This window comes from Myxocyprinus asiaticus, chromosome 35, assembly GCF_019703515.2.
Source record: "Myxocyprinus asiaticus isolate MX2 ecotype Aquarium Trade chromosome 35, UBuf_Myxa_2, whole genome shotgun sequence".
Taxonomy (NCBI): Eukaryota; Metazoa; Chordata; class Actinopteri; order Cypriniformes; family Catostomidae; genus Myxocyprinus; species Myxocyprinus asiaticus.
The window spans coordinates 25,763,896-25,786,397 of NC_059378.1; the positions used below are offsets into that span (position 1 = coordinate 25,763,896).

At 40.2% G+C, this 22,502-nt stretch overlaps 1 protein-coding gene across 8 annotated transcripts in view; it reads left to right on the forward strand.

Moving 5' to 3' along the window:
- The window catches only part of LOC127425928 (band 4.1-like protein 1), a 187,516-nt gene that overhangs the window by 152,554 nt on the left and 12,460 nt on the right, over positions 1-22,502 (forward strand). For 2 of the 8 annotated variants that reach the window (XM_051672250.1, XM_051672252.1), the window contains exons 12-20: positions 1,249-1,454; positions 3,364-3,399; positions 12,646-12,672; positions 13,741-13,890; positions 14,771-14,857; positions 14,969-16,633; positions 18,954-19,004; positions 20,868-21,212; positions 21,966-22,082. In XM_051672250.1, coding sequence (XP_051528210.1) covers positions 1,249-1,454; positions 3,364-3,399; positions 12,646-12,672; positions 13,741-13,890; positions 14,771-14,857; positions 14,969-16,633; positions 18,954-19,004; positions 20,868-21,212; positions 21,966-22,082 — 2,684 coding nt within the window. The remainder of the gene's footprint in view (positions 1-1,248; positions 1,455-3,363; positions 3,400-12,645; positions 12,673-13,740; positions 13,891-14,770; positions 14,858-14,968; positions 16,634-18,953; positions 19,005-20,867; positions 21,213-21,965; positions 22,083-22,502) is intronic. The other 6 variants (XM_051672251.1, XM_051672256.1, XM_051672253.1 and 3 more) reach the window with 6 other exon arrangements.

Sequence of the window (22,502 nt, forward strand, 5' to 3'; positions counted from 1 at the left end):
ATCTCGTGGAAGTGAAACAGCTAAAATCACTTACAGCACCTTTAAGTGCTACTTTATAACGAGCGATCTACGTGCTGGTTTGGAAAGCTGGCATTACTCCAACATAAAATAACGAGTGACATTAGTTAAGATGATCGTAAAAGCTTATTGATCACACAATATAATATTATACTTTTTTTTACATTTATTCTTTTGTTCAAATTTCCTGAATTAAGCATATCTTGTCTTTGACTCAATAAATATTTTTTTCAAGATATTCAGGATGCATTCTCTGAAAATAAATCTTAATACCTCTTGGCCTTCTTGCTTCTTAATGTCAACATGAAACACGGTTCCCAACCCATTTGACTTCTTTAATCTGACGTATTTCTGAGTGATCAATGAGAAGTGTAGGGCAGGAATTGATTGGATCATGAAACGTGGACATAACATTGCAGAATGTAGGGGAGGGACTGTAAGGTAAGCAGGATATGTGACGTCGGATGAAAAGTAAAGTTGTTTGAAAGGGTAAGTTATTGCATTTTGATAAAATATTACGTTTTTTTTTTTTTTTTTTTTTTACATTCACTGATGAATCATATACAATAAGACCAAGAATGTCTGAAAAAAATAAATTCAGAAAATGTCTTTCAACAAATTACTGTAAAGTTGTTACTATGAAATAAGGTCAGTGTTCATTTCATGTTGACTTTGAATTTATCATATTTTAAAGACCCCATGAAACCAAAAGTTTTATAGCATTTAATCCATGTCTGTTAGATACTGTTGTTGTTGTTGCTGTTTTTGTTGTTGCTACATTATTCTTAAAAGTTGATGAAATTCTTTTATCAGGTACAGCATACACATCCTCTCCCTGAAAAAACTATCAAAATTATTGATGGCACATCTTGCACTCACAAAATTAATGTCCAATAAAATGCTTTTTTTTGAAAAAAACATTAAAAAAAATCTTTCCTTTAAAATAAGGAACAAGCCCTTCAATATGTCTCACCTCAACTTCCCCCAATGTTAAAACTAGGGAGAAAACTGGTCAAGTCAATACATGGGTTCATTAAGGATATTTAGATATTTAAACGAGAAAATGACAGATACAGATTAAGAAATACATATTTTGCAGTGTAAAATGTTTTACTACTGATTGATTCACCAGCATAAAAGTGCTAGAGATATCCATTACTGTCCATTAAAAGGCCTTGGTTCTGGGTCAGTTTAAACAGAGTCCTGAAGGTTCCACTGATGTGTGTCCAGCAGAATTCTCTCGACCGATCTCAACGCTGGGTGAGATCCATGATGGCCTGTCGCAGAAGAGTGAGAGCGAGCAGCCACAGTGTCTGTCTGGAGATGAAGCTGAACCTGATCTCAGTCTGGATCAAGACCAGGATCAGGACCAGGATCAAGACCAGAGCAAGAGCGAGGAGATGGTCACGACCCCTACCAGGAAAAAAGACATTAAGGTAATACAGTAGTCCAGTGGTTCTCAAATGTATTTGGTCACGCCCCCCTTTGAAACAACAGAAACTTTCGCGCCCACCCTTTCCGAAAAAAAAAAAAACCTAATCGAAAGTGATCAAAATGTATAAGATTAACAGCATTTTCTTTCATCTTCATATCATGTAAAAAAGTTTTATTTAAAAATAATATGAAAACTAAATGAAAAGTTACACTTCACTGAAAAAGAATCTGAATAACTGAACATTTGTCACAATGCCAACAATGAATGAATGAACAAATGAATGAACGTTACATTTATATAGCGCTTTTTTGACACACACCAGCTGTTGGTGGAGAGAGTAGAGTTATAGAGCCAATTAGTGGATGGGGATTAACAATATTTTGTTATTTTGTGTATACTTTCTGTAATATATAAATACATAAAACAGTTTAATTATGCATGTACACTTTCAAATCATACAAAAACAGAAGGAAAAATAAATAAATAAAAAGTGATACTGCTGCAGGAGCAACCTAGAGCTGGCAGAAAATATTCAAAACAGACACAAGCAGCGTATCTATCAGCCACAAATAATATAATATTGAGCAGCAGCTGTCGGAGTTGCATTGGAGTGATGTCACCTCCCCTCTTCGAATGATAAGCTGTCGATCAAGAACTAGTGGACCAATAGGGACGCAAAACGCCCCCTGATTTACACGAAACTCTACTCACAAGATTTGGAAAACCAAGCGCAGGACTTGGAAACAAAAGCAACGAAAAATACAGCATAAGCGTAATTTAAAAAAAAAATATGAGTCAAATTGTCAGAGAGCACAAAAAACAGTAATATAACCAAGGAAAACATGATTTTGTTTGCAATTCTGATGACTTTGCTTTAATTTTTCTTTTTTTTCTTAAAATTATTTTTTTGCAGCGTATTTTAAATGTGTTTATATACAGTATTTTTGATTCATGCTCGTTATTTTTTGATCTGCGCTTATTATTTTGATCTGCACTTTTTATTTATTTTTGCGCTTATTATTTTTTGATTCACGCTTATCATTTTGATTTTTGGATCCGTGACCGCAATACTTTTGATGGGATTTTGATCCCATACGAGACGTCTTTTTTTTATATAAGTGCAGCTAAGAGTGCACCTGACACTGTTACATGCTGTGTGCAGTTCACGTTGTGGTCCCTGCCAAAAGTTTAAACAAGGCAGGAGAAAAGACAGAGGTGAAGAAATTGAGCACATTGAAAGTGTTGTGTGAGGGACCGACTGAAATATTAGGGTTAATTCATTATTCATTTGAAACTGGCATGCATGAGACATCTTTGTTTACATACACTATATTGCCAAAAGTATTCGCTCACCCATCCAAATAATTGAATTCAGGTGTTCCAATCACTTCCATGGCCACAGGTGTATAAAATGAAGCACATGGGCATGTAGACTGCTTCTGCAAACATTTGTGAAAGAATGGGCTGCTCTCAGGAGCTCAGTGAATTCCAGCGTGGTACTGTGATAGGATGCCACCTGTGCAACAAGTCCAGTCGTGAAATTTCCTCGCTACTAAATATTCCACAGTCAACTGTCAGTGGTATTATAACAAAGTGGAAGCGATTGGGAATGACAGCAACTCAGCCACGAAGTGGTAGGCCACATAAAATGACAGAGCGGGGTCAGCGGATGACATTTTGAATTAGCCTTTGCTGAAACATCCCAGTCTTACTTCTGATTTTAGCATCTAAACAGAATGTAGAATGACTCTTCACAAAAATGTACACTGTTCAGCTCCTCCACACTGCTGTCATATCTGCCTCTAACTCTCTCTCTCTAATACATTTCTGATTATTTAACTTTTCCAAGACACAATTCATGAAACAGCTTTCTGATCTATCTTCTCCCTTTAACCCTTTCCTGGCTAAAGGAGGATGCAGGTCTGGCTGTTGATACTAAACAGGAGGTATTTCAAAGCATCAATGTCTGTGGTTCTTTCAATGCTATGCATTTCCTGTTTGATGCAAACAGGCGTTCTACATGAGGTTATAGTGCACATTTGCATCCTGTAGCTATTTTTGAGAAATGTTATTAAGTTGTCATGTTGACAGTCGTATTGTGTCGTAGTTGGCATTTTGAAGTGTTTGGTGCTTAGACTTTTCTTTAATCTTCCTAAAAATTTGTTGAAGCATTGAAGATTAGGATTAGGATTCCAATCTGACAGGATGCAGTGCTCTCATGCTTAGATTTTTTGATTTATTTATTTTTTCAGTAGCAGTCTTTTTCATTATAAAGAAGAAAATGCCTGTTTGCATAAAACAGCCCAAGTAAACAACCCCCATTCCTTCAATCAACCTCCATTTTCCAATCCATTCTTTCAAGATCAGTTGAACTTTACATTTAGCTCAAACTTGTAGTACATTGGATGATTTACAGTATAGAAATGAACACCTCTGTGTTTACATGGACTTTTGTCATGGATGATTGTTTGTTCCGTATGATATATACAGATGTGTGTGATTTAGGGATGTGCATTTTGTTCATTTTGATTGCTTGAGTGCTCGTTTGATATATCTGCATCTACCGTTGCTTCAGAAGGCACTGTTATCTCAGCATCTCATGCCATGAGCAGCACATTTTAAATTGTGTCTCACTGTTCGTTTTCACACAGTTTTTAATTTTAGTAATAATTTTTCTCTTTTGATGAAAATGTTTTTTGAACTTAGTCAATATTATCATGGCTCCAGTGAGTTTGTTGGTTTGTGTGGCAGCGGGGGCATGGTCAAGCATCTCTCCGGAGAGAGAGAAAGCGGTAAGGGCGCTTACACCTGAGCTAAATTATGTCTAACACCTGTCTGAAGCATCTGTCTGTAAAACAAAAGGGAGAGAGAAGGCCCATTGCATGAACGCCCGTTGACACTGCTCCGTCCACTGGACCGGATCTGGAGCTCCCTTTTTAGTGAGATCAGTCAGCGGGCTGGTGACGTCTGAATAATTAGGTACAAACCTTCTATAATAGCCAGCCAGCCCCAGGAACTGTCTCACCCCCTTTTTGGTCTTGGGTCTCGGGCAGGTCGCAATCGCCGCTGTCTTGTCAATTTGGGGACGCACCTGCCCGTGGCCCAAGTGGAACCCCAGATACCGTACCTCCACCCGTCCAATCGCGCACTTCTTCGGATTCGCTGTGAGTCCCGCTCGGCGCAGCGATCTCAGAACCGCCCTCAGATGTTGCAGATGCAGCGGCGTAAGCTGAACGCGGTCTGAGGATTCGGCCCATGAGATGCTGAAACGTAGTCGGGGCTCCAAACAAACCGAACGGAAGAGTCACAAATTGGTGTAATCCAAACGGTGTGGAGAAGGCGGTTTTCTCACGGGAAATTGGTGTCAAGGGGATCTGCCAATAACCCTTTGTCAAATCCAATGTCGAATAAAAACGAGCAGTGCCCAACCGATCGAGCAACTCATCAACGCGAGGCATTGGATATGCATCAAATTTAGACACCGCGTTGACTTTTCTATAATCCACACAGAATCGCACAGTCCCGTCGCTCTTAGGCGCTAGAACAACAGGGCTGGACCAATCACTGTGGGATTCTTCTATTACCCCCATATCAAGCATCGCATCCAATTCTTCCCGAACGATTTTCTTCTTGTGTTTGGGTAATCGATAGGGGCGGCTACGTACCACGACCCCCGGCTCGGTCTCGATGTGGTGATGGATGAGGTTTGTACGTCCCGGTAGAGGGGAGAACACACCTGCAAACTCCTGTTGCAACCTAGCAACCTCCGCGAGTTGGCTCGGTGAGAGGTGGTCTCCGCAAATGACCGGGGTGAACTGATTATGTTTTGAACTCACTTCCGGTCCGAGCTCCGCCTTCTCGGGAACTACTGTAGCCAACATCACGGGAACCGCCTCCCTCCACAATTTCAGGAGATTGAGGTGGTATATTTGACATGCGTCCCCTCTATCGGTTCGTTTAACTTCATAATCAAGATCTCCCACTCGTCGTGTGACCTCAAAGGGTCCTTGCCACTTGGCGAGTAATTTAGAGCTCGATGTGGGAAGCAATACAAGCACTTTATCTCCCAGTGCAAATTCCCTTAGCTGAGTTTCCCTGTCATACAGTCGGCGCTGTCGTTCTTGAGCTTGGAGCAAATTCTCCTGTGTTAGTTGCCCCAAGGTGTGGAGTTTTGCTCTAAGATCAAGAACATACTGAATTTCATTTTTACGGTTTGAAGGTCCCTCCTCCCAGGCCTCTCGCAATACGACAAGCACGCCGCGTGGGTGTCGCCCGTACAGCAGCTCGAATGGGGAGAAGCCAGTGGAGGCTTGCGGGACCTCTCGTACTGCAAATAACAGGGGGTCGAGCCATTTATCCCAATTTCTGGAATCATCGTGCACGAACTTACGAATCATGTTTTTGAGGGTTTTATTAAATCGTTCCACCAGGCCATCCGTTTGAGGATGGTATACACTGGTGCGAATCGATTTAATATTTAATAACTCGTACAGTTCGCGTAGTGTTCGTGACATAAATGTTGTGCCTTGATCGGTGAGGATTTCTTTCGGAATCCCCACCCGGGAGATTATTTTGAAGAGTGCCTCTGCAACACTGCATGCTGAGATGTTGCGAAGAGGCACTGCTTCCGGATATTGCGTTGCATAGTCCACTAGGACCAATACAAAGCGATGTCCGTGTGCTGACCGTTCTAATGGCCCGACGAGGTCCATTCCAATTCTCTCAAAGGGGACCTCGATCAGAGGGAGAAGGCGCAATGGCGCTTTTGGGGTGGCCGGTGGGTTAACCAGCCGGCATTCGCGGCATGCCGCACACCACCTGCGGACATCGCCGCCAATGCCCGGCCAATAGAAACGGGCTATTAGACGGTTCAGTGTTTTCCTTTCTCCTAGGTGACCTGCCATGGGATTATAATGAGCCGCCTGGAATACCATTTCCCGACGGCTCCTTGGAATCAACAGTTGGGTTGTATCCTCTTTGGTCCGAGTGTCCTGTGTCACTCCGATACTACCTGCTGGGGCGGGCCTTCACCCTCTGCTCGGATCATGCCCCACTCCAGTGGCTCCACCGCATGAAGGATACTAATGCCCGGATCACCCGTTGGTATCTGGCTCTTCAGCCGTTTAAATTCAAGGTGGTCCACAGACCGGGGGCGCAGATGGCTGTCGCCGACTTCCTTTCCAGGAATGGGGGGGAGTGGTAGGCAGGCCGGATGCCGCCCCGGCCTGAGTCAGGCGGTGGGGATATGTGGCAGCGGGGACGTGGTCAAGCATCTCTCCGGAGAGAGAGAAAGCGGTAAGGGCGCTTACACCTGAGCTAAATTATGTCTAACACCTGTCTCTAATTTCAGTGAGCACGGGGAGAGCGGCATAAAGAGGGCCACGCAGCACTCAGATGACAGAGAGAACCTGGGCACTAGAGACCTGATTGTGAAGCCAAGAGCTTATTATTGTAAAGCTGAGAGTTTATTTTTCTGAAGTTGTTGTTTATGTTTAGACTGAGTTGTTGAACATGGTGAGAGCCCTGAAAGAGTGCATTTGCTGCAGTGGGGAGAATAAAACGCTTACCTGAACCAGAAAATCTGCTTCTCGCCTCCTCCTTTAACTGAGAAGTGTTACAGTGTTACAGTACAGCTTTTAGCACAGAATCTGAATGGTCCGACCAGCACTGGATCGTTCTTAGGATGGATGCTTCCTGTTTCAGTTTCTGCTTGTAAGCAGGCAGAAGCAGAACAGAAGCATGGTCCGATTTGCCAAATGGTGGGCATGGGAGGGATTTGTCGCCATCCCAGAAGGGAAAGTAGCAATGGTCCAAAACCCGGTCCCCTTGTGTGTTGAAACTGATGTGTTGGAAGTATTTCGGTGCGATTGATTTGAAATTGGCTTTGTTAAAGTCCCCGGTCACAATGAACGTGGCCTCATGGTGCTCGGTTTCCTGCTCACTTATACTCCCATACAGTTCCTTGAGTTCCCGGTCTGTGTTGGCTTGTGGCGGGATGTACACAGCTGTGATAATGACTGCTGTGAATTCCCTCTGTAGCCAGAATGGCCGACACAGAAGCATGAGAAATTCCAGAACAGGAGAGCAGAAAGACTTGATAGAATGTATGTTCCTCCGATCAGACCAGGATTTGTTGATCATAAAACATACACCACCACCTCTGCTTTTACCTGAGAGTTCTTTCGCTCTATCCACTCAGTGCACGGAGAACCCCGCGGGTTGGATGTCTGAGTCTAGAATCTCCACAGACATCCAAGTTTCTGTAAGGCAGATAATGCAACAGTCCCTCATCTCTCGTTGGAAAGAGATCCGCGCTCTCAGCTCGCAGAGCTTGCTGCCAGAGACTGAACATTTGCCAGTAGAATACTGGGTAGCGGGGGTAAACTGTTGGTAAACAGTGGGTCAGTATTGAAGAATTTAAAGTCCGGTTTTCGTGTGCTATTGCAGAACCACTGTCCAAAAGTGTTTGTCTATCTTAGACGATAAGGCAGACAACATCCAAGACAAAAAACATAAGAACTGTAGACAAAACAAACAAAAAACTGAAATGTTGGGTCGGAACTCGCAACGCAGCAGCCATACTCGGCGTCATCTTGATCTACGCTCTATGATAAAGGACTGATTCCATCAAAAGATTAAAGTCTCCTCCCAATATTATATCATGAGGGGTGCCAGCAGCTTGCAACATCCCTTCAAGATCTATAAAAAAGCCCTGATCATCAATGTTAGGTGCATAAATATTAGCCAAATTAAGACTTTGCCCCTGAATTTCAGCTAAAACAACAATGATTCTTCCTAATTTATCTTTAATCTGTTTGAGACATTTGAATTGTAGATGTTTACTTATCAGCATAATGACTCCCCTGCTCTTACTCGAGCCAGCACTAAAGAAAACATGCCCACCCCATATCCTCCCAAATGTTTCAGCTTCCTGTGGAGAAAGATGCATTTCTTGAAGAAACATTATATCATATTTCTTACGCTTAAGAAGAGAAATAACCTTCCTTCTTTTTATGGGGTGCCCCAACCCATTCACATTCCACATGGAGAGAGACAATCCACTCATATTAACATCTGACATAAGAAAAAATAGATAGTTTGTCAAAAACAAGATTATAAAGACCACATTCCAACATTAGTGCAGCAGTCAAAACCCGAAAATCCCTTAGAACCAAACAAACAGAAAAAAGAAGAACGTGCGCATTAACACCATGCACGACAGTGCCAACTGGCGTCCATCCCTCCAAACTCAAACAGTCCATGCATGCCTATGAGAACCCCACGACAACTTTGCCATTGGATTGCTCAAGTCTGGCGTTTCTATAAAAATTTTGTGAGACAGAATTACACAACAAAAGATAATCTATAAAACAAACTCCAGCCAATAGGTGGAATAAGCACAAAAAGCGTGTAGATTCATCCATAGAACTAGTCCTGAAGGTGTGTTACTCTACTAAATAAACTCCAGCGACTAGGTGGAACCAGCACAAAAAAAGTGCACAGATTCCTCAAACAGTCAAGCGAATGTTCAGTGAGCCGGCCCACTCGGCTGCAACGTGAGTACAGCAAGATGACTTACTCCATTGACTTTGCAAGAAATACTCCACAAAATAAACTCCAGCTGATAGGCAGAACCAGCACAAAAAAAGCACGCAGGTTCATCAAACAGTCAAGCGAATATTCAGTGAGCCGGTCCACTCGGCTGCAACGTGAGCAAGATGACTTACTCACTCCATTGACTTTATGAAGGACATCGCTTGCTGTGGTCATGTGAATGTTTTACGGCCATCCTTAGCATCTATTCTCAATTTGGCCAGGAATATCAGTGCAAAAGCGACCTTCCGTTGATGTAAAAGTTTCCTTGAATCGATCACGTTTCTCTCTTCGCAAATTCTGGGAACAAGAAAATGCTATGGTTCCTCCAAGGAAGCCTTCCTTTACTCCTTGCCTCACGTAACACAAGATCTTTATCGGATGATCTCAGAAATTTGGCCAGAATTGATTGGGGCCTGTCTCCCTCTGCGGGTCGCTGAGCAGGAACCCTGTGAGCTCGCTCGATTTCCAGCTTATGGCCTGCTATGTCGAGCAGATTTGGAAAGAGCCCATCCAGGAACTTCAGCATATCCTGTCCTTCTGCTTCCTCAGGAATTCAGACGATACGGATGTTGTTCCGCTGGCTACGGTTCTCCATGTCCTCCAACTTCTCCCAGACACGCTCCAAATCCACCTTGGTCGCTAGCGGATTAGCATATAATTCCCTCTCCGATGACTCCAGGTAATCTATCCGTTTCTCGACATCCCCCACACTTGTAACCACATCAGTGAACTTCGCCTCCATGGCAGTGATCGATCGACGTATCACAGCAAGATCCTCCAATTCAGCAACGACCTTCATCAGCATTGCCAACATGTTCAGCATCTCTCACCGCATTTCCCACACCTTCCGTACTAAATCAACTCCCAGGCTTGCGGTCTGCTTGGGGGTGTCAGCTTGAGCATGTAAGTGTCTTATAATGTCTCCAGAGCCTGAGGATTTTGAATTCTTTGACATATTGTCCTCCTAGAACAGTTATGGAACAGAGTGTATCGAATCTCATCGGTTTATGTCATTAAAAGTATTAAAACTAGCAAAGTGCGCAGAGCTCGCCATTCACACGCCCAATCCTCGCATGGTGTCACATGACTCCCCTTTGAAAAATGTATTAACTACTTGCAATTATTTGAACATGTATCAAACATATTAAAAATTAAAATGTTTAATATGTATGATTAAACTACATGAGAAAACTGTCCTGAAAACCTGAGCTTGTGAAATAGTAGCATACTATTTTGCAATATCCTAAACTGTCTAAACGTGAGGAATTTGCAACTGAGTAACTTCTAAAAGTTTTATAAAACTTCAGTGTATTGATTATACACTGAATTTTAAGATAACTTTTACACTGATGGTTAGGATTGCGTAAGATGCATTTTCAGGGTGTCGAAAGAGCCCGGTCAATTTGAAATCAATTGGTAAAGCAATGAATTGGATTTCCAAAAGCACAACTGGACCTGCACATCTGAAATTCTCATTGGTAATGGCAGTCGCATTTGGTGGACTTTTGAAATGTGTAGGCCGGTTGCCATTTCAGGGTGCATGTTTATTTATTTATTTCATTTTTTTTTTTATATTATCACAATTACTTAATATATATTTTATATATATATAAAGTTACATTCTTGCACATCTATGCAACAATATGTATTTCAAAATACTACAAAATTATTTGTATATAATATATAGTATAAAAATATATACAGTATAAAAATATATTTGTAACATACAGTATATTTTCCTATCGTAGTAGAATCTGAAAAGGATAAGCAGCCTACATATATGGCCAAATACATGAACTAGTTTTATTTGTTCATTGCCATCAAATTTATTTATGGGAAGGCATATGAAATTCCTTTTATCTTACTCTGTTAATAAGCATACAATACTTATATTTTTTTTCTGTTCGCATTAACAGATTATTTATTAAATCAAGTCAAGTCAAAGACTTATCAAGTTTATGCATTTTATTATATTATTTTTGCTTTAAAAATAATACAGCAACTAAGCATTTTTCGTGTGTTTTTTTATCTGTTCGCCTGTTACTTTTTTTATAATCACCTTATTTACGAATCAGTCATCTCTGTAATGATGGCAGGATGGCACAGAGCTGTACCTTTAAAAGCGAGCACTCACTAAAACCCGGCTCAGTGACACACCAATGCTTTGTCATTTCAAGTCCATATTGATTTGGACGTGACCAAAAGTGGTGTTGTCTGAGTCAGTTAGTTGTTTGCTCTGTAAATAGTCTCTCCACTTCCATTAGCTCGTCCCATTCATAGCAATCTGCGGAGACCCACTGCGAATGCGAGAGCATGAGAGGCAAGCATTATTGCATTGATTGATTGACAGCATATTGAACGAATCAGTGTGAAGTTAAGGGAATGTCTCCCTTCACATGACTTGGCATCTGTATTCCACGGTTTCCATCCCTCACATGCACGCCACGGCGGATCCCAATGAGATCGCAATGCATTCAAGGGAGGGGTGTGAAACACTGCCTACCTCTGAAACTGTATCCGCTCGTGTCGAGTTAATTTAGAAATATAACTGCTATACACATTATTTGAGCTCACATTTCGTAATATTGTATTTGTTGTGTTTATGTACAGTCGATTTATTTTCCTCACCAGAATTTTTGAGGAGGCACTGCCTCCCTCGCCTCCTCAGAGAAAACGGCACTGGTCAATGGATGCCTACAACAATGAGTGCTGCAAGAAAACTTTTGGACTCATGACAGAATAACATTTTCATTAACCCTAAATATACCCCAACAATTTATTATTATTATTTATTTTTTATTTTGTTCTCCCAATTTGGAATGCCCAATTCCCAATGTGCTTTTAAGTCCTTGTGGTCGTGTAGTGATTTGCCTCAGTCCGGGTGGCGGAGGACGAATCCCAGTTGCTTCCGCATCTGAGACCGCCAACCACGCTCAACTCACCACACGCCCCACCGAAAAAGGAACCACATTATAGTGACCACGAGGAGGTTACCTCATGTGACTCTACCCTCCCTAGCAACTGGGCCAATTTGGTTGCTTAGGAGACCTGGCTGGAGTCACTCAGCACGCCCTGGGATTTGAACTAGTGAACTCCAGGGGTGGTAGCCAGTGTATTTTACCACTGAGCTACCCAGGCCCCACCCCCAACATTTTTCTTATGCTCCATCCCCATTGAAATCAATGGCTTTGCAGCATTTTCTGACATAGTGTAAGTATATAAAGTAAGCACCCTAATCCTCTTAAACCGAGTGTTGAGCGCTGTTACTGCCCTGACTGAAAGTCACCATGTACAGTGTCCGTGTACATTAGTTCAAACTCTAGTCCCAACCTTAACCATCAGACTGCAAAAAAACACTCAGTATGCTCATTCCATGATTGATCGTTGAATTCACTTCATAGTACTTGAATACTATGCACATCACTAATTAAGATCTTCCCAGATCATTGCCCTTCCTGACCCAGTGTGATCCTGAACTGTTCTTTCTTTTGTGCTGGTTTCTGTCTCCTCTTGTGCTTCCTGTCTTGCCTGTGACTAACCCCAACCTCCATCCTGTTCATACCTCCACCTCTGCCTGTCCTCTTCACCTGGAGCAGGAATTAACACCTCTACACAAGCATGAGGTATCTGTTCCTCAAAGGTCACCTGTTGAGCATGCTTTTCTGTGATAATAAAAGAAAGAGTCTCATATTTTACAGTACAGTACAGCCCTAACAAAAAATACTATGTAGGAGTAAAATTGTACACCCTGGAGTACCATAGCAAGAGGATATTGTCTTCTTTAAGAAGGGAACAATTAGGAATTAATAAATAAAAATAAACAATACATTGCATAAAATAAATAAATACATTTTAAAAAAATGTTACATAATACAAACTATACAGAGTACAAGCTAATTAAAAACAAGCTGGCTAAGTTAAAACAATGGACAAAGAACATATGGCTGCCAAACACAATTTACATGTTGTTTGTTCAAAGCATTCACAATTGTTAGTAAAAAATATTTGTAAATTAATCAATAAAAAAAGCTAGATGTGATTGGCCAATTTTCTGCAGTTGATTACAATCATTAGGGGAAGGAAATTTGAAGACAAAGCAGCCAAATTAAGTTTTTATTTTATGATCATTAAGAAGAATGGATTTAGATTATCTAGTTCGATATGTGAAGGATTGACATTATTGACTATTTAACAAATAAGATGGTGTCAGACCAAGCAAGATTATATAGATAAATATAAGCCAGGGAAGTTATTGCAGAATATGCAAATATGAACAGTTCACAATCACAATGATAAGTTATACAGCTGACAAGAGTGACAAGAGTCTGCCAGGTCATGCAAAAAATAAATAAATAAATAAATATATATTTAAATATATATATATATATATATATATATATATATATATATATATATATTACCTTCTAATACAATCATTGTACCATGGAACAACCACAGTACCTTTTTGTAAGGGAATAAATAGTCTATTCATATGTAAATAGGTATTAATTATTAACAATTTAACTATTGATTCAGCCCCCAATTTTCTTCTCATGGATTATTATTATGCAGTTTTGGGGCATGTAAATCCAGCCTATATACATGGTAGTCATGCAATAAAGGAACCTGATTCACATCCTTCAAGATGGTTTTCCTAATCATAACTGTTGTTTCTCCGCTGCTGTCTGCAGTTTCTAGATAAGTCAGAAGATGTTCTCCTGAAGCACCAGGCCAGCATCAATGAGCTGAAGCGTGCCCTGAGAGAGCCCAACAGTAAGCTGATGAACCGGGAGAAGCGTCTGTCAGAGACGTCCCCAGGCAGCACTCCAGAAAAGAAGGCAGTGAGTATGGAAATAAAGCAGGAGGAATGTAAGACCCTCAGCAATAAGAGGAGGTTGAAGCTTTAATTTTTTTTTTCCCGTTTGCCTCTTGGTATGATGAATAACACACAGGTACATTTTTGCAAATATTAAGTTGTTGTTATACATGCATTATTGGCATATGTGCTGGTACTTGGTTCTTTTTCTACTGTCTTGTTTGCCTTAACACTTTGATTCCCCCAGGGGGTGATTTTCAGTAAAACTAACAGATTTCAACTTTTGTTATTTAAAGGTCACATTATAGCTGTCTTGGACAAGTTTTACCATGCATTTTTCATTTATTTGTATTCATTTAAATAAACTTTTTATTTAATTAAGTGCACATTGTTAGTAGACAAACTTAAATAAATTAGTCAGAGTGTGAAAAATTTATTTTGGTAAAGTTCACAGGGCTAAAAGTCTTATATACAGTATTATGTTGTGTTTGATAGTGCAGAAAAAGTAATTATACAGCAAACTAATTGGTATCTACTGATGCATATTTTTGTTTTTGTTGTACTGCAAATGCTGTAATTTCAGAATTATGTAACGTTTCTGCAGCACCCTAGTCTAAAATTTATGATTTTATTTTCCTTGCCATGTTCATGTATTTTCTATGTATGTGTTATTTAACATTCTGATTTCAAGACATAATTTCTCGTTTGTTTCACTATTTGCATGATGATGATAAAGTATTCAACCAAATAAAAAAATAAAAAATATATTTTTATTCTTGCTAAGCAAAACCTATTTTTATTGGCCAGACATGTGTTTAATTACTCCATAATTGTAAATAATGTAAGACTATTTTTGGTTGATGTTCTTCTTTTTTCTGCTGGTCTTGGACTCAACCACCTGTCAGGAGGCTGTTGGTGCAGGGGGAAGGGAACCTGTCAACAGCCTCTCGGTGGAGGGCTTCATCCAGAAGACTGTATTGACTTCACCCGAGGTTCCTTTGGCATGATTTCCGATTAATCAATGAGTTATTACTGATTTGACAAGACAGTATGGTCCTTGTATCAACAGAACTAACCATTTTTTAATTGATATTGTTAAATAGGGCTCTGAGGAATGGGTGTTGATCGAAAAACAAGATGTGTATCAACCGGACTATGAAACAGAGGAAAAAGAAAAGAACAAAGCTAGTGCATCTCCACCACCTCTGGTGATTGAACCCCTTCCTAAGAAAAAGAGGGAGACAGAAAAACAAAGAGAAGTCACTAAGATGATACACATTGATCTAATGGGAGAGGATGGTGAAGAAACTCAGTTGCAAATGGAAACTTTTTCATGCCCAAAAATATTTCCATTGGAAAAGTCAACTGAAGCAAAACAAAAGAGCACCACAAGTGAATACACTACATTTGTATCAAGTACTAAGGCTAAATCTGAATTATGTACAGAAGATACATCAGAAAAAGAGCCTTGCCCACTTGCTGAATCAAGACCTGAGAATGAGAAGACCCTAATTCCACAGGTTATGGAGGAGAGTGCTCCACAGAAAGTTAGAAAGGAGAAAAGGCCCCAAAGCTTAAACTTGGGGATGTTGAGGGACTTTGTGTATGAGACAGAAGCCAATAGTTCAAACATCACACAAGATAGTGTAGAGTCTGATGAGGACAATAATACTGAAGTTATAGAGGAGACTCTGATCTGTCCTCCTGGAGAGTTCAGTTCAACAACAGACACATGGTCACCAACCATGGCTGAAAAGCTAAATCAGCCAGCCACAAATATATCTGCTGGAACACTGCTTGAAGAAAAGCAAAGGGAGTTTGAAAAAGTAATGGAAAAAGATTTGCAGATACCCAATCAAGGAGCAGCAAGATCTGATGATGCAAGAAAGCTTACAGAAGGTCAAGAGAAACCATCTACTGAAGTGAAGATTATGAACACTGAAGACAAACAAGAAAACCAAGATTCAGTAAATGGTCCTGGCAAAGACGAGCTGAAAAGAGCCAAGACAGATATCAGATTTGAGGTCATGAAAGTCATCATGATTGACAACTGTGAGAACAAAGAAGAGCCTGGGGATGTAAACATGCAAAGAATGGAAGGGTTGGGTCTTGAGAATAAGATAAGCAATATTGAATTAGAAAAATCTGAGGGCATCCAACTAGCCAAGGAGCCACGAAAGACAAGCCAGAGAGTAACGACACATGTGAAAACAGATATAACAAGAATTGTTCCATTGAAACCTGAGAGAGTGAGGAGCCAGAGTTACAAAGATGACTTAGATATTGGACAAGACTCAGAACTGATGAAAAGAAACTTTAAAAGATACAGTATGAATGAATCTTTCGAAAGACACTTTGACCCCAGTAAGTTTGATAGCAGGGACACTATCTCCTCTCATGACAACTTTACCACAAGTCCAGTGAAAGCTAACACAGGTCAGAAGGAATCCAGAATTGACCACTTAATTTCAGAGACCTCTGAGCAACAAACACTATGGAATGTAGAGGGTTTACTACAAGAAAGAGCTATGCAGGATGAGGACACTACAAAACACATCAGCAGAATGGTCCATGGAGATCTTCTGCTGCCAGATGAGGGAATTTCAGATGTCCAGCCTCACATCTCCAGGACCCCAGTCCACCAAAAAAATGCCCCACCAACTCCCCCAGTTAAAACGAAGAAAGCAAGAGAATCAGGCCTTTTTCTGCGTAATAGTCGCAACTTCAGCAAAGACCCAACTCTGGAAACTGACAAGAAGAACTTTCCGGTAAATCAGCTTGGCATCTTCTGAATTTTCACTCATTGGACAAAAAAGTATTGCATGAGCTTCAGATCGACTCTCGCATTCATTAATTTTCATTTATTTCATTTTTAAACCTAAACATACTTGTGAGTACATTTAAAGCATATTCTCTGCTTGCCCATGAAGGGAGGGGTTGGAGAATGCCACCTGAAATTTGGATCTTCAGGTTGTCTGTTCGACATGCTCTTCAACATGATCTTGATTTTTTCCACAATCTCTACTGCTACCAAACCTGTTTGATCAATATCTCTATTGGATTGACCAAAGAGCATATGGAAGTTTCCATACTTTGGCCTTCAGCTTTGATACCCCCTCTCTTCTGGAATGTGTCTTGAGATTTCCTTTCATTCCACAAACCTGAAAGACATTTTACATTGTGGTGTTGCAAGGAATCACAATCTCTTCCATACACTCATGGTTAGATGGTTTTCCAGACTGCTGATTTGTATTTTTAACTGCCTTGATGTATGTGCCATTGAATTCCACATAGGTCCTTGTAGCAAAACTGTAATGCTCATTTTGGTTAAGACCTTTTTACTGTACATTTATAGTTTTCTAGTTCTAGAAACACCTATAATTTTATCGATTCGCTTTGCATATTGCTCTTTGTGGCCTATGACTTATACTAAAATGGCACAGTACTTAAAAAAAAAAAAAAAAAAAAGGAAACTCGAACAGCAACCAAACTGAACATTCAACCAATAACAGCACTTCTCATTAAATAAACGCTGCATGCTCTTTAAAATGTGTGATTGTTATTCAAAAAGACAACCTGTCAGTGTTGCCAACTGTTGCTCGAACACAGTATTGGAATACAATGTCTGTGTCTTCAAACATGTTTTTGGCTGTGGAATGAAAGGAATAATAATAATATTTATTTTTTTATTTTTTTATTTTTTATTTAATCTGACAGTTTGAAGCCATATCATTGCTTTAATTCGCCTGACAGTCTGGAATTTATTGGCACAAGAAAGCACAGAAGTTTTTTTTTTTTTTTTTTTTTTTTTTTAAGCATATGAGCAACAACATCTGAGAGCAGGATGCTGACTGCAAGCGATCTTTGACATCTAATCCGCCTTTCATTTACCACCATTCTGCTTATTTAAATACCACATGCTTTGAAATGATCAATGATGCATTTTCAATAACTTTTTTTTTTTTAAGATAAGTGCCTGTTTCAGCTATTTTAGTTTGTATCAGGCAACATTTGGATTCATTTGTTCTTTATTTGCTATGGATCTTCTATAGAGCATGACGCCACTTTGTTTGCCTCCGATGTTTCACTTGCTCTGTTCCAAAACCTAGTGAGCTGCCTATGTAGGCAGTATTTTAAGGCATCATTTGCACACTATAATATAAATATTAAATATTGTATAGTAAATATATTAAATATATGTTTATAAACATTTAATTAAATCAGCACTGAAAAGTATCAATACAAAAAGTTCAATCTAATTAACAATTGATTATTTTACCCAATATTCATGTATACTATGTATTTTTAAGTTTATTAGAGTATCATACTGTTAGCTTAGCATCATGCTAATGACAAATTCTTTTGAAATCAATTAAGAGTCTCTGAAAAGTTGCTCCTTTTGTATGACGAGTTGCTGCCAATGCATCCTTTAAAATCAGTCTCTTGTTAGGGTTCCATCGCAGTTAGGATGCTGCCTATGTGGGCTTATTAGCTCACTAGGTTTTGGAAAAGAGCCACTGTGCTGAAAATAACCCATAGTTTTGACCATTGAAATGGTTTGTGTTCCATTTTCAATGGGCAACATTACTCAAAAATGCATTTTGTTCTGTCAGATTAATGGACAAAATGTTTACTTCTGTTTACTTTGTGGTTGCCATCTAAAATAGTCTTTGCATGTAAGTTTATCAAGTGGGCACTTCTAGTGTGGTTTCTAATATCAATTCCATATAGCTAAGATAAAAACCTTTAAAAAAAGTGCACCACAGAGCACTTCTTATAGATTAAACCATGTGAATTAATTGATTAGAATATTGTTTTAAAACTAGAATCACCTTCTAGGTTGCTTTAAAACCTACTAGAAGTGATGAACCCACATGATAAATAAACATCTTGAATTATTTTTATTTTTTTTAATTGAATGAAGTTGAACTTAAAGTCGACAATGGCGTTTTGAAGAGTTAAAATGTCTCAACTAACGTGTTTTGGTGTTTAGCTTGCAAAAAGTGACTTTTCCCATGGATCTCGCTTCTATAACACAAACTTTAGACTGCTTCTCTCACTTTTTCTCTGTCTGCTTTTCCTCTACAGGAGTCTCTGTCCGGCACTACTACTCATGGAGACCCACGAGATTATGTTAAGGTCTCTCAAAATCTCATTTTGACACTATGCATATTTTTCTTTAAATATGGCTTAATTTTCATATTCATAATCTTTTAACATTGATGTAACCATGTTAAAAGCATGCTGTAACACAGTTCAAATGGGCAAGGAGGAGGCAGGAACAGGCTGAACAGTGAAAATAATGTGTAATGAAAACTTAAAAAGACATAAACATAAACACACACGGGAGCTGCGTGTGGCTGTCTCTCTCTCGAACTGCCGCATCTGGCACGGCCTTATCCCTCTCCTGGGCTGATTAGCCTGATTGGGGCTAATCCACCTCGTCACACTCCACACCTCCTTTGCCTCAGGCCAGGGAACCCCTTTCCGGTTCCCCGGCCTGGTTCTGGCCATGCCTACCGGCAGGCTTTCCCCGCCTTTCGAGATCTGGGAGGGAAAAAAGGGGAGGGAAAAGAGGAGAGGGAAATGGCAAGGTGGAGCTACAGTGAGAGAGAGAGAGAGAGAGAGAGAGAGAGGTGAGAGAGAAAAAAAATTGCTCGCCGGTTCCCCAACACGCCATCAACCTGGTCCTCGACCACTCCTCCACCCTCTGGCGGATGACAGCCACTCCTCCCCGGGCAGACCGGTGCGAGTCCTCCGAGCCCCTCCGCGTTCTGGCGGCTGCTAGCAAGCCCCTCCGCCCCTGGCAGCGGCTCCACCACCCCAGGCAGCCGGCAGCGAGCCCCTCCAACCCTCGCAGATGGCGGCCGTTCCTCCGCGTCCAAGCAGACGGCAGTGGCGAGGACTACACGACAGTGCATCCCTCCTCCTTCCCGGGTTTCGACACCAATGTAACATGGTTCAAATGGGCAAGGAGGAGGCGGGAACTGGCTGAACAGTCAAAATAATGTTTAATGAAAACTTAAAAAGACATAAACATAAACACACACGGCAGCTGCATGTGGCTCTCTCTCTCTTGAACTGCCGCATCCGGCTCGGCCATATCCCTCTCCTCGGCTGATTAGCCCGCCCTCATCCTCATCACACATGCTCATACTAGTTTCAGCCTCAGATGGCATGCTCACGGACCACCCACAATCTGTTCACTGACCATCTTAAGAATGTTTCACACAAAATGGCAAGAGCTCACTGAAATCACCATTTCCAGTGATTGGCTAGCTTTACACTGCTTGTGTGGGTAAGGGCACAGTTTTTTTTTTTTTTATCAGTCTGCCAAGAAACAAAGTTAAAGGGAACAGGTTAATAGAATGAGGAAAAACTAATAACTAGACTTTCCAAAGTTTTCCAGATTGTTTTTCTGAGGCACTTTATATCAAGCAAACCAGTTATACATAAGCACACCTGTATATTCCACTTTGTTTTATCTGTGAACTAATCAGTACTTATTTGTTTTGGACAGACTTCTGATCTGAATAATTCTGATCACAAAGTCTAGACACATTTTCCACTTTTTCCTACATTATTTTTATTACCATTCAAAGAGGCATCCATGCCATTATTCGATTTTTTTTTCCCCACACTGATCTATTATAGAGATATAATCAAATTAAAAATCTAGCTATGTGAGACTATTCTCATACTGCCTCTACCTATGAAAAGTTCCTGTAACCTTATGTATCCGTTTACCATGCTTGCTCTATTAGTGATCACATCTTCAAACACCTTCATTTTCTTGGCATATGATATTTTGTCATACATGAGAGCTGAATGGAAATGCTGCCTTAGGAGATGTCTTTGCATGTATGATCCTATGGATCATCATTACATTTTTCATCAAGCATGAATTTCTTCATACCTCCATCACTGCTGCTTCTTCATTCTGTGTCACGGCTTTTGCTGGACGTGATGTAGCAACACAGGCCTCCTTTCTTTCTTCAACAGTGGCGGCCTGCCTCCACCCTGGACGACGACTATAATCGTGAGCTAGTCGGCTTTAAGGACCCCAACCTAGCCATCGAGAGAAAGTGTTCCAGCATGACTATCAGCTCCACATCTAGCCTGGAAGCGGAGGTGGATTTCACTGTCATAATGGACTTGCATAGTGGGATGGAGGAGTTTTCAAGAGGCATGGTGGAGCTGGGTGAGAAAGACCAACAGGTGGAGATGGATGGGGATTGCTTTGAGGAGACCCCCAGGCCTCATACCACCCATCATGTGGATTTGCATCATGTATCGCCCGGGAGGGAACGTTTCCTCAAAGGTCGCCCACATCAGGAAATAGAACCTGTAAGGAACGGTTTGCAATCATTCAACAGGACAGAGAAACAATCAATACATATTTTGTACTACATTAAATTATTTGTGTTTCCCTTATATATATATATATATATATATATATATATATATATATATATATTGTGACTTTATTTTATGTTTTGTGTAACATATTTGGATTTTTCTTTGGAGTTGGATTTGTTTATGTCACATATTTCCATTTTTATAGTTGATTTTTTTTTTCAATTTTGGTTTTGTCTCCCACTGTCACTCATCTGTTTTTTGTACTTCATTGTGATTAATTAGTGATCTTGCATAAATGTATGTTATGTTCCACAGGAAACCACATGCAGAACACACAGTATGCTAGTGTGCAGTAAAAATATCATCTTGACTTGGTGATGTGTGTAATTTTCTTGATGTTAACAATCTCTTATGCCAGCTTAATATGCAGAGGCAATTACAGTATAAGCAAGCCATTTGTAAGCTGATTCTGCAACAAATGGCTTACTTACTAGTGAATTGGGACTATTTGTTTGTCTGACAAATGGCAGACAATGGGAGTGTTCAGAAAACCTATTTAAAACAGGTTGTTATTTTTGCAATTAAAATTGTTGACACGAGTGGCACATAAATTGCATATTACACCTTTAATTTCAGATCATGGACTTGAAAAAAAAAAAAAACTCAACAAACATGTTATAGACACCATATACTAAAGTTTAACTATTTTGTCCTTTTTTTTTTTTTTTTTTTACCTATCAGCCCCCTGTTGCCAAGAAAGATGCCAGCGCTGTGAGTGCCGCCCACATCTTGAGAAAAGTGGAACCGCATTCCAATGGCTCCGAAATGCCTCGTGCTTTTGAAGAAGTCTCTGATCATGTGAGAATTTAACTGCAATTTTATCACTGCCTCTGTTAAATTTTATAATTAGTACTACAAAATTAAAATGCAGTTTTAGGAATAGTTTACCCAAAAATGAAAATTCTCTCATCGTTTTCTCTCCCATATGACTTTCTTTCTTCTGAGAAAACACAGACAAAGATATTTTCATAAATGTATGATGTTTATAGCCATACAATGCAAGTCAATGGGGTCAGAAACTTTCAAGCTCCATCGTATTGCTTCAAAAGACATGGATTAAACCACTTGAGTCAAATGGACTTTCATGCTACCATTTTTGTGTTCCCCAAAAGTTTGAGATGGCATCCATCCATCCATCCATCCATTTTCTTTACCACTTAGTCCATTAGTGTCACGGTGGCAATAGGGAGAGCAGAGAGGCCCAGACATCCCTGTCCC